At 55.2% G+C, this 13,392-nt stretch overlaps 5 protein-coding genes across 5 annotated transcripts; 3 read left to right on the forward strand and 2 right to left on the reverse strand.

The window, feature by feature from the left end:
- The first annotated feature begins 154 nt into the window (after nt 1-154).
- On the forward strand, nt 155-1,152 carry IWZ02DRAFT_449636 (uncharacterized protein). The gene has a single exon (XM_066767418.1). It carries the CDS (start codon nt 311-313, stop codon nt 1,073-1,075), a length of 765 nt encoding a protein of 254 aa, XP_066624168.1. The 5' UTR covers nt 155-310; the 3' UTR covers nt 1,076-1,152.
- Nucleotides 1,153-2,775: 1,623 nt separating this feature from the next.
- On the reverse strand, nt 2,776-4,160 carry IWZ02DRAFT_243398 (uncharacterized protein). Its single transcript, XM_066763097.1, has one exon. It carries the CDS (start codon nt 4,023-4,025, stop codon nt 2,922-2,924), a length of 1,104 nt encoding a protein of 367 aa, XP_066624169.1. The 5' UTR covers nt 4,026-4,160; the 3' UTR covers nt 2,776-2,921.
- On the forward strand, nt 4,130-5,952 carry IWZ02DRAFT_243408 (homoserine dehydrogenase-like protein). Its single transcript, XM_066763098.1, has 3 exons — nt 4,130-4,383; nt 4,479-5,388; nt 5,443-5,952. The coding sequence occupies exons 1-3, from the start codon at nt 4,347-4,349 to the stop codon at nt 5,615-5,617; spliced, it is 1,122 nt and encodes a 373-aa protein (XP_066624170.1). The 5' UTR covers nt 4,130-4,346; the 3' UTR covers nt 5,618-5,952.
- A 137-nt stretch (nt 5,953-6,089) lies between these two features.
- IWZ02DRAFT_489950 (Longin-like domain-containing protein) lies at nt 6,090-6,918 on the reverse strand (the record flags this gene model as incomplete). Its single annotated transcript, XM_066769617.1, has 5 exons — nt 6,090-6,125; nt 6,197-6,567; nt 6,621-6,703; nt 6,760-6,842; nt 6,898-6,918. The coding sequence occupies 5 exons, from the start codon at nt 6,916-6,918 to the stop codon at nt 6,090-6,092; spliced, it is 594 nt and encodes a 197-aa protein (XP_066624171.1).
- A 235-nt stretch (nt 6,919-7,153) lies between these two features.
- Nucleotides 7,154-13,374, forward strand: IWZ02DRAFT_449649 (Sec63 Brl domain-containing protein). The gene has a single exon (XM_066767419.1). The coding sequence runs from the start codon at nt 7,250-7,252 to the stop codon at nt 13,214-13,216; it is 5,967 nt and encodes a 1,988-aa protein (XP_066624172.1). The 5' UTR covers nt 7,154-7,249; the 3' UTR covers nt 13,217-13,374.
- The last annotated feature ends 18 nt before the right edge of the window (nt 13,375-13,392 follow it).

The raw sequence follows: 13,392 nt of genomic DNA on the forward strand, positions 1-13,392 counted from the left end.
CCTGGCTGGGGTTGCGCACCAACGGCTACTGCACGCTCCTCCTCTTCTCCTCCTCCTCCTCCTCCATCGACCAATCCATCTTGCTTGTCTGCAGTATCCTAACTCTCGGCTGCTCCCTCCCTCCCTCCCTCCCTCCCCCACACCCCCCCCCCCCCCCCTCCCCTTCTCTTCTGCCCTTCTTGACCACCAACTGGCTTCCCCTGTCGGCGTCGGCACCCCCCCGCGCTGCCGTCCACCTGTACCACCCTCTGCCTGCTGAGCCAGCCCCCCCCCACACAACCGCACCCTTGGACCCGACGTGTTGCACGCCATGTCGCCCGCTTCCACACATTCAAAACCAGCCGCCTTCGCCCCTCTCGACATCAAGCCTATCCGCTTCTCCCTGACCGCAGGCACCGATATACCTGAGCCCCCAGAATCGCCGCCCACTACTCCAGGTCGCCCTCCTACTTCCGGCGGCGGCCCGCTATCTTCGCATCCCACCTCTCCCCAGGACAGCCCCGAAGATCCCATGGGAAACGCCAGTCCCACGATTGAAAAGGACGACGTCAACGGGGCCAATGGTGATTTGCGCGGCCGCAACGTCAGCGTAGCCACCGCCAATACCAACACCTCCAAGCACGATTCGCCCAACGACAAAAACATGCTTAGTCCTACCATGAGCAAAACGGAGAGCTCGGCCGGCAAAAGAGCTTCCTCTGTGCGCCGCTTCCTTGGCTTCCGCAGCGCTTCATCCGCCGACTCTCTGCGCAGCAACCCGGCCGCCAACCGCCCCGAAAGCCCCAGCGGCTCCTTTACCCCTTCAGCGCGCCATAGTGTTCGAGAGAGGAGGAAGAGCGCCAGCTGGTTTGGCAAACGCGCGAGTACCATGTTTGGCATTGGCAGTCTCCCCGAAGGTTATCTTCCCAACGGCGACTCAGACAACAATCCATCCACCACCGCAAAGGGGCAACCCCCCGAGCCGCCCCAGAAAAAGGGTCCGCCACCACCAACGTTGCCGGAATTGCACAAACTAGGATCGGGTCTGGACAGTGGCACTTTCGACGGCGAGGACATGTTCAAGAACATCAAATGAGTGAAGAGCAAGAAGACACAGTCGCGGCGAGATTCTAGAAGAAGAAGTGGAAAAAAAAAAAAAAAAAGAAAAAAAAAAGCATCGTCGGAATGGACCGAAATTCTCTTCGATCAGCGACCGTCCTGTAACACCACCAAGCCATCGTGGCCAACTTCATCGAGTCGAATCATTCATACCGAGGGACCGGAAGCGACGTCCTTCACCTTATCACATTTCCTCAATTTTCTTGGCTTTCATTGATTTTTTGGATTCATTATACCCTCGGAGCAATTCGCAGTGCTGAAAGGTTCAGAATGACTAGCGTGTGCGCTCCTGGCTTTGCCCCAGAGAACTGCGTACAGTGTTCCTACCGTCTTCCCAGCCGAATACCCTACGGTTTCACCACTTTTTTCTCTATCGGCAACCTTTGCAACCTCAATCCCCATTTCCCTTGTCATATAAACAAAGCACGTACTGGGAGAGCAAGATGGCTCCAAAAAGTGGTCCAAGTGTTGCCTGAGCTTGAGACCTTTCAAATAATCCAGGCCATATACACTCTCCTCAACCTCTGGCGGAGGGGTTTATTCATTTTTTTCTTCTTCTTCCATTTTGTCTTCCATGTCTTTATCTTCAAGGTCTAGGAATTATTTCCTGCATGCTGCCGGATGTGGTGTGACTGCCTGCGCCGAGAGCGACGAGACAGCTTCATCGAGACCGCAGCATAACAGTTTTCAGGCTGGGCATCGCAGTTGTAGGTACCAACGACCGCCGTGTACACACTAAAATTGACATTGCCGGGTTTCACACTTTGTTTTCACGCGCTCATCCCTGCCGCCTACCAGTGCAGAGGTAGCCAGATATTCTTGTACTTTCGTATCTTCAATTACTCCCGCAGCGCCCAATGCCGACAGGAAGAACACCTGCCTTTTCCCAAGCCCTTAGCTCTGTCGCATAGCCGACTCTCCAGGCAATCGACAAAACCCCCTTCCCTCCCATCTGGCTTGCTCGCTTGGCTGCCATCCTCTCCACTGTTTCACCTTTCGTCGCCGTCAACGCACCTGGTCCCTGTCAGTCCTACCCACCAATCAACACACGCGCACCGCACCTCGCCCACCAGCCTGCAAACGTCATTTCGTCGTCGCCCGCCGGCACCAGGCGGCTTTCGTGCTCGTTTGTTTCGGGGCGCAAACGCGCTTGGTGTCATGTGTGCCTATTCTTGTCCGTGAGCGCTGGGCTGGACCCTGGGTCGCTGCTGGAATAAGGATTGCTCGTTTCACGAATGGTCTGATGGGCTGTTCATTGGTTTCTAGGGTTTGGCCTCTGCTTGCCCTCCTTTTTTTCCGTTTCGATGATGTCCCTCTCCCAGCGCAGTCTGATGCCTGCTGTTACGAACTCTTGGACTTCTCTTTCGTCAGCGAATTCCACGGACTTCACGTTTTGAGCAGCCGACCGACTCGCTGGTCACGGCCTCTTTTGTTTGACCGAGGTGCGAGTTTGGATCTCTTGGATCATTCTTGGTATCCAATGCCATCGCTCGCTTGCCATTTTCCCTGCGCGCTGCTCATCTGCCGGTAAAGGCGTGTCGAGCATGATGCATCTGGCCTTGGAGTCCACTCTGATTGGCTGATGGTTTGGCTGTGCTGAATGGCTGGATTGGTGGTGTGGTGTCCAGATAGACGACTTGCCAACATGGATTCTCGCTGTTCGGGTATGAGGCTCGAAATGGATGACATGCCTGGCGACGGCTGCCGCGATAATTGTTCTGCGCAGGCTTGGTGGGGTCACAATCCAGTAAAATCCCGGGGAGGCAGACCATGATCTTTCACGAAAGTAGGTGTTGTTCCTCTGGGGTGTCAAGACGATGGCTTCACTCGCCCTCCCGTGACGCTTCGTCTGTGTTCTTTCCAACGTCTTCTTTTGGTACGACATCTTCCTTGGACTCACCACCCTTCGTGCTGTTGTTTGTGGAATTCTTCTCCTCAGGCAAGCTCCCCATCTCGCTCATCAACCCATCGAGGAAGCGATCCGCCGTTGCCGTCGTTCTCTTCTCCCTCAATGCTTTCCTCCTCTCTTCGACCTGCCTCTTCCGCTCCTCCGTCTTCTTTTCCCTCTCGGTCCTCCTCCGCTCCGTCTCCTCGCGCTCTTTGTCAAGCGCACCCATCTGCTTTTTCCTCTCCTCCTCATCTTTGCTGAACTGGAAGAATGCGACACCCTTTGTACGAATCTCCTTGTTCGCATCGAAGTGCTCCTGCGGCGGTGGCGAAAACTCCCGTTGGGCCAGGCCCTCGTCGAGATTGAACGCCGCCGTCTGAATCGTGTCGCCGTAGATGAGATTCGCAGGCATGGCCGGACGCGCCGCATCGCCCTCTGGCTCCCGCGTAGCCTGCATCTTCAACCGCTCGGCGCGCGCAGCTGCGGCGCGCGTGCCCTTCCTCGAACGCCCAAATTCGTCCTCGTATTCGACCTCTTCCTCGCCATCGTCGTCGCCGTCGTCGTCATCGTCACCAGACGAAGTGTCGGCCTCCTCGCCCTCCAGATGCGCCTCAGCCCACTTGCGGTCGAAATCGACGGCGAAGCGCTCGTCGTCGTCCTCGACGTCGCCGCGTTTCATGGCGGCGTATAGGCGCGCCTTCTCCTCCATCTTGCGCCTGCTGCGCCGCCATGTTGCTTCGTCGACGGCTTCGCTGTGGGTGCTGTGGCGCTGGGCAAAGGCCGGGTTGTCGTCGTTTGAAATGTCTGCTAACGCGCGCTTGCGGCTGTCGCGATTGTGCTGGGTGAAGATGTCGTCGCGGTCGCGTGGGCGCTGGCGCGGCTTTGCGGTTGCATCTTTGGAGCTTGTACTGGAGGACGAGGATGCGATGAGGCTCGAGAGCTGTGAGGCGAAGGCGAGGTTGGTCGAGGAGCTGAGTTCCTTGCTCGAGTTCTTCTTCGGGCGAGGAATGCCGTAGAGCGAGCTATCCTTGGACGCCATGGTGGCGAGGACTGTGGGAGTCGGACAGCGGATGTTGTTTGTAGGTATCTAGTGTTGATGTTGTTGATGCAGGTTCCCTTGGGCCGGCAAGACTTCCGACGCGGGACTGCGGGATCCCTGTCTGGCGGGGCCGAGAATAATTCAACACCGCCAAAGCTCGCTCACATAGTGTAACCTGTATAACCCCACGTCAAGCTCGCTCGCTCCACTTGACTGACGCAATTGGAGGGGTTGAGCTTCAAATACCTTAACTCCCGTATTCTCCTGCCTCAAGCTTCGCTGTCCAACTTCCACGAGACTTGTTTGCGCCATCAATTCACAATGCCTGCCCCCCGCCAAATCTTCCTTGCTGTCATCGGTATAGTCATCTCATCTCTCCTTGACGACTCCTTTCCTCTGCTTGGCATTGAGTCACCCCAAGTTGTCCCTGACCTGACCGACACTCGACACCAGGCACCGGTGGTGTTGGAAAGTGCTTCCTCAACCAGGTCCAAGAAATCGCCGGACGCCTCTCGCAAAACGCCCAAGCTCCCATCTACCTGTCCCTGATCCTGCTGGCCCGCAGCTCCAAGGTTCTCCGCCACGCCAACTATGCCCCCATCAAGCTCAGCAGCTGGGAATCTGACCTGAGCGCTTCGTCCGCGGGGCCGCTCTCGCCTTCCGAGATCGCCGACTACCTGGCCGCTGCCCCGAGCAAGGTCGTGCTCGTCGACAACACTTCCAACCAGGACGTGGCCGACGCGTACCCGCTCTTCCTTAAAAAGGGCATCAGCGTCGTGACACCCAACAAGAAGGCCTTCAGTGGTAGCTACAGCCTGTGGCAGGCCATCTACGGCGCGGCAGCCAACGGATACGGCGCCGGTGGTTACGTCTTCCACGAGTCTTCCGTGGGCGCGGGGCTCCCCGTCATCAGCACGCTCAAGGAGCTCGTCGAGACGGGCGATGAGGTCCGCCGCATCGAAGGTGTCTTCTCCGGCACCATGTCGTTCCTCTTCAACAGCTTCCAGCCCGTTGCCGGCGGCGGTGGCAAGTTCAGCGCCGACGTCAAGAAGGCAAAGGACCTGGGCTTCACCGAGCCCGACCCCCGCGACGACCTCAACGGACTCGACGTTGCCCGCAAGCTGACCATCCTCGCCCGTTTGTCCGGTCTGCCCATCGAGGACCCCACCTCCTTCCCCGTCCAGAGCTTGATTCCCAAGGATCTCGAGTCCGTGGCCACGGGCGACGAGTTCTTGGCTAGGTTGCCCGAGTTTGACGCTGACATGGACAAGATCAAGGCCGAGGCCGAGAAGGAGGGTAAGGTCGTTCGTTTCGTGGGTAGCATTGACGTGCCGTCCAAGCAGGTCAAGGTCGGCTTGGAGAAGTAAGTGTTTTGCCGTTGGAGAATGGAAAGGGGTTTGCGCTAATCCTGACGCAGGTTTGACCACTCGCACCCCATAGCTGCCCTCAAGGGCAGCGACAACATCATCAGCTTTTACACCAAACGCTACGGCAACAACCCGCTCATCATCCAAGGCGCTGGTGCTGGTGGTGACGTTACTGCCATGGGTGTTTCTGGTGACTTGTTCAAGGTTCTTCGCCTTCTCCACTAGGGTCTGGGCGGGTTATACAAGAAAAAGCTGCATTTCCTTCGCGAATTGAACGATTTCATGGCGTACACGTCAGCTCCATCTCCGAGTTCCTTGCGATGATTCTGGATTAGAGTGAGCGAGAAGACTGTGATTCTGTTCCGTGAGTTGCGTCAGGCTTAGCACCAAGACCACAAAAATCTTGCCAGAGGCAGGAATTGGATTCTTGAGAAGCTTGCCAAGTGAATACTTCGCCCGTGACCCTATTGACCTCCCACTCCCATTTTCCCCTTATTGAGTGTTCACGTTCGACGTAATGACATGGCCTGCCCTGCTGCAGGCACACTCGAAAACAAGTTCACTTATCGTCCGGTTGCAACTCCGACTTTGAAGTATTCAAACTGGGTATGTGTTCTCGAAATATCATTAACAGTAATCGTGATGCCAATCAACCCGAACCGAATCCGTGCTCCTCGAAATGTGTGGCAAGAAAAGGTCACATGATGAGACAGCAGGAGTTTTGCTTCTTGGCCTAGAGGTGATATCTCATTGTCAGTAAGGAGTCACAGCAAATGAGGCCGTCAAAAATGGGGATCCACCCACCTGAGTGTAGAACATTTTGCTCTGCGCGCTGAGGCCGTCGCTTTTTGCTACCAGGTTATCGATCTTCTCTCCGCGCTCCAGTACACTCTCGATGGTCTTGTGCAACACAATCTTCGTCTCGTCCAGCTCCTTTTGGATCTTCATGATGCTGTCCGCCTGTTGCGGGTCTTGGTACTTGACAATGTACTGCTTGAGCTCCGGGAACGGGCATTCAGCGTTGGAGGCTGTGAAGACATTGCGCGGATATTTGCTGAGAAACTCGTCGACAATCTTGGAGAGAACCTGGTGGGCGACAAGGACGGGGTATTCGTGGTCGGAGATGATGATGCCGCAAATGCCCTCGGTGCGGCCGTAGGCGTGGAAGGTGTATGCTAGAGCGCGGGTCAGCAACCCGCTTCCTCATCGATGGAAGTTCGTCTTGTACACTGCTCCTCGATGTCCTGGCGCTGGCCCGGCTTCGTTCTTTCGGCGACAGTCTTGCTGAACATGGTCATGAACTCGCCGACGCTGATAAGACGGTAAGCACATGTCGTAGCGGAGTCGTTTGACAAAGGAAGGCGTACCTAGAGCGCGTGAAGCGCGAGTAGGTGGAGAGCTCCCGTTCGGCGCATAGCTCGACAGCAGGCTGCTGCTCGTTCTTGAGGATCTGTTCGGGCGACGTCAGCGGGGGGCTAGCCGGGGTCCTGAGGCGAGAAACGTACACCAATGTAGAGAATCTTCATGGCTGCGAGTAGAAGCTTTGGCGGCGGTGCGATGGAGACGTGAGGAAAGGGTCCGGAGGCAGAATAGTTGGGTATCAAGGGAGGAAGATGTGCAGCTCTGAAACGAGGGTGTATGAAGTGGGTTGTAAGTCCGCCGTTCGCTGCACCGATCAGGGCGCGAAGGCGGTGAAGGAGCGGAGGCGGCGGGGGATCGTCTCGGCGCGGATGACACACACGACCCAGCACATGGTTCCTCCATCACAGAACCTGCATCCTTCGTCATAGGGCGCAGCGTCAAGCATACTTCTTCGCAAAACCCAGCCACCCTCTCTCCTGGTTTTCACTCTCCAGCATGTCTCCTTCCTTGGAAACTGCCGAGTCTCAGTGGCTCGCGCAGTTGGCTGAGATGCGCGCCGCCATAGCCGATCTCAATCTGTCTCAAAAGAATGGCGAAGTTCCAGAATATGGAAATGACTGGATCGTGGACGACGAAGACCTGTCTGGGACTGCGAGCGGTGACGATATCTGGGACCTCGTCAGTGACGAAGACGACTACAGTAGCGACGACGCTGTTATCTACGACGACTTTCCCCTGGATCAGCCGCCGGAAGTCCTTCAGTATGGCCCGGAATGGCTTTTCGATCGGTGCCATGGCGTTGCGCAAAGAGGTTCTGGTCTGGACGCTCAAGCTTTGCACGAGCAGATCGTGGCAATCCTATCCTCTGATAGCAATGATGAAGAGCTCCAGATGATGCTCGCTGACATTGTGGGGTTTGGAGAGCTGGACTTTGTTGTTGAATTGATAAGCCATAGACAAGAAATAACCAAAGCTCTGAAGAGCACAGTGCAAGGTGGCGGCATTCGTCTTCAGACCAAGGCCGAGAGAGAAGAAGCTCTCCGGCGTGCCGACTACGAACACAAGAATGCCGCGCTTGCACCCGGAGTCAAACGCGGCGGTGATAACTATCCTCATGTCTACAAGTCTCACCAGGCTGGCAATACTCTGTCTGCCTTTGGTTCCAAGTATGCCCTCCCACATGGCACCACCAGAGAGGACAACAACAAGTTTGAAGAGTTCTCCATTCCCGCCACCAAAGTCGGGACTCTTGGCGTGGGGCAGTCTCGGGTCGAAATTAAGGATCTGGACGGGCTTTGCAAAAGAACCTTCAAAGGATACAAGGCCCTCAATCGCATGCAAAGTCTTGTTTATCCTGTGGCCTATAAGACGAGCGAAAACATGCTCATTTGCGCTCCCACTGGTGCCGGTAAAACAGATGCTGCAATGTTGACTATTCTCAACATCATCGCCAAGAATATCATACCCAGTCCTTGGGAAGAGCCGGACTCCGACGATTTCATCCTTCAGGCCGACGATTTCAAGATTGTGTACGTGGCACCCATGAAAGCTTTGGCCGCAGAAATTGTGGAGAAGCTTGGGAAGCGACTAGCATGGCTCGGCGTCCAGGTTCGCGAGTTGACTGGTGACATGCATCTCACCAAGGCGGAGATTTTGCAGACACAAATCATTGTCACTACCCCTGAGAAATGGGATGTGGTCACGCGCAAGAGTACGGGAGATACGGAATTGGTTCAAAAGGTCCGCCTTTTGATCATTGACGAAGTGCACATGCTGCACGACGAGCGAGGTGCTGTTCTGGAATCCCTAGTTGCTCGCACACAACGTCAGGTCGAGAGCACACAGTCTTTGATCCGAATCGTTGGATTATCTGCCACTCTGCCCAACTACATTGACGTGGCCGATTTTCTCAAGGTCAACCGCATGGCTGGACTGTTTTACTTCGACGCTTCATTTCGACCTGTGCCGTTGGAGCAGCACTTTGTGGGTGTCAAAGGAAAGGCCGGTACTGCCAAGTCAAGAGAGAATTTGGACCAAGTCTCGTTTGAGAAGGTCAAGGAAATGCTGTCGAGGGGCCACCAGGTTATGGTTTTCGTTCATTCGAGAAAAGACACTTTCAAGACCGCAAAGACTTTGTGGGAGAAGGCGATGGAAGATGCTTCTACGGATTTGTTCGACCCAGCTGGCCATCCAAACTATGACCTGGCAGTTCGAGACATGAAGTCTTCTCGCGCCCGCGAGTTGCGAGAGTTGCTTCCCAAAGGCTTGAGCACACATCATGCGGGCATGCCTAGATCTGACAGGAACATGGTCGAGCGCCTCTTTGCCGAGGGAGTCGTGAAAGTACTGTGTTGTACAGCCACTTTGGCATGGGGTGTCAACTTGCCGGCTGCTGCAGTCGTTATCAAGGGGACTCAGCTATACAGCGCGCAGGAGGGTAAATTCGTTGACCTCGGCATTCTCGACGTTTTGCAAATTTTCGGCCGTGCTGGTCGTCCGCAATTCTCAGACACCGGCATAGGTTATATTTGCACAACTCATGACAAGCTCCAGCACTACCTCACAACCGTCACCCAGCAGCAGCCAATCGAGTCCAACTTCTCGAAAAGGCTCGTCGACAACCTCAACGCCGAAGTATCTCTCGGTACGGTTACGTCTGTGGCGGAGGCTGTCCAGTGGCTGGGATATTCCTATCTATTTGTTCGCATGCAACGCAACCCGATCTCCTATGGTATCGAATGGGCGGAAGCTCAGGACGACCCTCAACTGGTTCTGCGCCGCAGAAAACTCATCATCGACGCTGCAAGAGTACTGCAGCAAAGCCAGATGTTAATTTTCAACGAAACCACTGAGGAGCTCAAGGCCAAAGACGTCGGCCGCATTGCAAGTCAGTACTACGTCCTGCAAACTAGTGTTGAGATCTTCAACACCATGATGCATCCTCACGCGTCGGAAGCCGATGTTCTCCGAATGATCAGCATGAGCGGGGAGTTCGACAACATCCAATTCCGCGAAAGCGAAGAGAAAGAGCTGGTGCGCTTGAAGGAAAACGAAGACATCGTTCCGTGTGATATCCATGGAGGTATCGGCACCCCTCACTCAAAGACCAATGTGTTGCTTCAAGGTCACATATCGAGAGCTCGTCTTGATGACTTCACCCTGGTGTCGGATACTGCTTACGTGGCACAAAATGCGACTCGCATCTGTCGAGCGCTCTTCATGATTGCATTGAACAGACGCTGGGGTCATCTGTGCCTGGTTTTGTTGACCCTGTGCAAGTCGATAGAGAAGCAGATATGGCCTTTCCAGCATCCTTTTCACCAATTCGATTTGCCACAGCCAGTGCTGCGGAATCTAGATGAGAAACGCAGTGTCACGGCCATCGAATCGATGAGGGACATGGAGGCTGCCGAAATTGGGCAGCTGGTCCATAACAACAAAATGGGCAGTGTCATTTCCAAGCTCCTTGATAACTTTCCAACAGTCTCGGTTGAAGCGGAAATCGCTCCTCTGAACCGCGATGTCCTGCGTATTCGTCTTTACATCAGCCCCGATTTTCGATGGAACGACCGCCACCACGGCAATTCAGAGCCCTTTTGGATCTGGGTCGAGAACTCTGAAACATCAGAAATTTATCATCACGAGTACTTCATCCTGTCCCGGAAGAAGCTCTATGACGACCATGAGCTCAACTTCACCATCCCCTTGTCGGATCCACTGCCTTCTCAGATCTACATCAGGGCTGTGTCGGACCGCTGGCTTGGGGCAGAGACGGTTACGCCGGTTTCTTTCCAACATCTCATCAGGCCAGACACAGAGAGCGTATACACGGATCTGCTCAACCTCCAGCCGCTACCCATCACTGCCTTGAAGAATCCTTTGCTAGAAGCAATCTACGGCAAGCGATTCCAGTTCTTCAATCCAATGCAGACACAGCTCTTTCACTGCCTGTACCACACTCCCGCCAACGTTCTGCTCGGCTCGCCCACTGGTTCTGGAAAAACAGTGGCTTGTGAGCTGGCCATGTGGTGGGCCTTCCGCGAAAATCCTGGCTCCAAGATTGTCTACATCGCACCAATGAAAGCCCTTGTCCGCGAACGAGTCCAGGACTGGGGAGCTCGTCTGACTGGGCCAATGGGTCTCAAATTGGTCGAGTTGACTGGTGACAACACGCCAGACACTAGGTCCATCAGAGACGCTGACATCATTATCACCACTCCCGAAAAGTGGGACGGTATTTCTCGTAGTTGGCAGACTCGTGACTATGTCCGGCAAGTCAGTCTGGTCATCATCGACGAAATCCACCTTCTTGGCGGTGACCGTGGTCCGATTCTGGAAATCATTGTGTCGCGCATGAACTACATTGCCTCGCAAAAGAAAGGGTCTGTCCGCTTGATGGGCATGTCCACCGCTTGTGCAAATGCTACGGACTTGGGCAACTGGCTTGGTGTCAAGGAAGGACTATTCAACTTCCGCCATTCAGTTCGCCCAGTTCCATTGGAAATATACATCGATGGGTTCCCGGAGCAGCGCGGCTTCTGTCCTTTGATGCAGAGCATGAATCGTCCCACCTTCTTGGCGATCAAGGCCCATTCACCAGACCAACCAGTGATTGTGTTTGTTGCGTCGAGAAGACAGACAAGACTTACCGCAAGGGACCTTATCAATTACTGCGGCATGGAGGACAACCCTAGGCGTTTTGTTCACATGTCTGAGGATGATCTGGCACTCAATTTGGACCGCGTCAAAGATGATGCTCTGCGCGAAGCTTTGACGTTTGGAATTGGCCTTCACCATGCTGGTCTTGTCGAATCTGATCGTCAGCTCTCGGAAGAGCTGTTTGCGGACAACAAAATCCAGATCCTGGTAGCCACCAGCACGCTTGCTTGGGGTGTCAACTTGCCAGCCCATCTTGTTGTCGTGAAGGGCACGCAGTACTTTGACGCCAAAATTGAAGCTTACAGGGACATGGATTTGACCGACGTGCTTCAAATGTTGGGTCGTGCTGGTCGTCCTCAGTTCGACTCGATCGGTATAGCGCGCATCTTTACCCAAGACTCCAAGAAGGACTTCTACAAGCATTTCCTCCATACTGGATTCCCCGTTGAGTCAACTCTTCACAAAGTCCTGGACAACCACTTGGGTGCCGAAGTCTCTGCCGAAACCATAGCAACGAAGCAGGATGCGCTCGACTATCTGACTTGGACATTCTTCTTCCGCAGGCTGCACAAGAATCCGTCCTACTACGGTCTGGAGATTTCAGCTGAGGAACACAACACGACTGTGGCACAACAGTTGGCCAATGACTATATGATCGAGTTGGTTGACCAGTCCCTTTCAGAGTTGGCTGAGTCCCAGTGTATTGCTGTCCACTCGAATGGCGACGTCGACCCTACACCTTTGGGCAAGATCATGTCCTACTACTATCTGTCTCACAAGACCATCAGGCACCTCGTTCGCCACGCTAAGCCGAATGCCACTTTCGAGGACGTCCTTTCCTGGATGTCCTCTGCAAGTGAGTATGACGAGCTGCCAGTCCGCCACAACGAGGACCTCATCAACGCCGAACTTTCCTCTGCTCTCCCTCTCAAAGCCGAAAACTTTGGTTTGCCCATGTGGGACCCGCATGTCAAAGCGTTCCTCTTGCTGCAAGCGCACTTCTCGCGCCTCGACCTTCCCATTAGCGATTACGTCGGCGATCAAACCAGCGTCCTCGACCAGGCAATCCGTATCATCCAGGCCAGCATCGATGTGCTGGCCGAGCTCGGCTACGAGAGCAGCGTGCGCATGATGATGACGCTCCTCCAGTGCGTCAAGAGCGCGCGCTGGCCCACGGACGGCCCTCTATCCATTCTCCCCGGCGTGGAGCCCGAAGCGGAAAAGAATCGCCTCAAGGACGCCAACGCGGCACCCAAGTCGCTCAACAAGGCCGTCACGGCACCTCGCGCCACGCTCGAGAAGGCAGCAAGGAAGCTGGGCATCCCCAACCCCATAGTCGGCCGCTTCATGAAGCCGCTCGGCTCGCTGCCGGACCTCAAGGTCACGGTGCCCCAGGTCAACGCGCTGGGCCTGACGCTCCACGTTGCGCGCGCCAACCCGGCGCCGAATCGCGATTACCGCATGTACGCGCCGCGCTTCCCCAAGCCGCAGACCGAAGGCTTCTTCGTCCTTGTGTCGACGCCCGGAACGGACGACGTGTTGGCGCTCAAGCGCGCCAGCTGGCCCGCCACCAACAATGCCAACAACGAGTCCAGAAAGGGTGGCGGTGCTGGTGGCGCGAGGCCGAACACCAATGTCAAGGTCAAGTTGCCGGAGAGCGATGTTGAGAGGAAGGTGGACGTGCGCGTGGTCAGCGACGGCTATATTGGCATGGAGTGGAAGGTTGAGGGCGTCGAGGTGCCGCCTGTGCCAAAGGTTGTCGAAGACGTCGGCAAGAAGAAGGGGAGTGCGCAAGATGCGTAGGACATGAACCGCGTTGAGTTGTCGAAGGTCTGACAGGGAGTCGCTAGCCATTTTTAAGCTCGCACAAACCTTTAGCAGTAGAAGCGTAGATAGAAGAGACGAGATAATCGATAGAATAGATGTCAGAATCATGGGGCTCAATCAAGTGTGACTTTGAAGCTTTTGTCGTGTCGGCA

The sequence above is a fragment of the Phyllosticta citriasiana genome (genome assembly GCF_038021145.1).
Source record: "Phyllosticta citriasiana strain CBS 120426 chromosome Unknown IWZ02scaffold_5, whole genome shotgun sequence".
NCBI lineage: Eukaryota > Fungi > Ascomycota > Dothideomycetes > Botryosphaeriales > Phyllostictaceae > Phyllosticta > Phyllosticta citriasiana.

Excerpts from the sequence above, each read along its gene's own strand:
- IWZ02DRAFT_243408 (XM_066763098.1), top strand. The coding sequence starts at position 4,347 with ATGCCTGCCCCCCGCCAAATCTTCCTTGCTGTCATCG. Across the intron at positions 4,384-4,478 it reads AATCTTCCTTGCTGTCATCG|GCACCGGTGGTGTTGGAAAG; the intron begins GTATAGTCATCT and ends ACTCGACACCAG. Across the intron at positions 5,389-5,442 it reads GTCAAGGTCGGCTTGGAGAA|GTTTGACCACTCGCACCCCA; the intron begins GTAAGTGTTTTG and ends ATCCTGACGCAG.
- IWZ02DRAFT_243398 (XM_066763097.1), bottom strand. The coding sequence starts at position 4,025 with ATGGCGTCCAAGGATAGCTCGCTCTACGGCATTCCTCGCCCGAAGAAG.
- IWZ02DRAFT_449649 (XM_066767419.1), top strand. The coding sequence starts at position 7,250 with ATGTCTCCTTCCTTGGAAACTGCCGAGTCTCAGTGGCTCGCGCAGTTG.
- IWZ02DRAFT_449636 (XM_066767418.1), top strand. The coding sequence starts at position 311 with ATGTCGCCCGCTTCCACACATTCAAAACCAGCCGCCTTCGCCCCTCTC.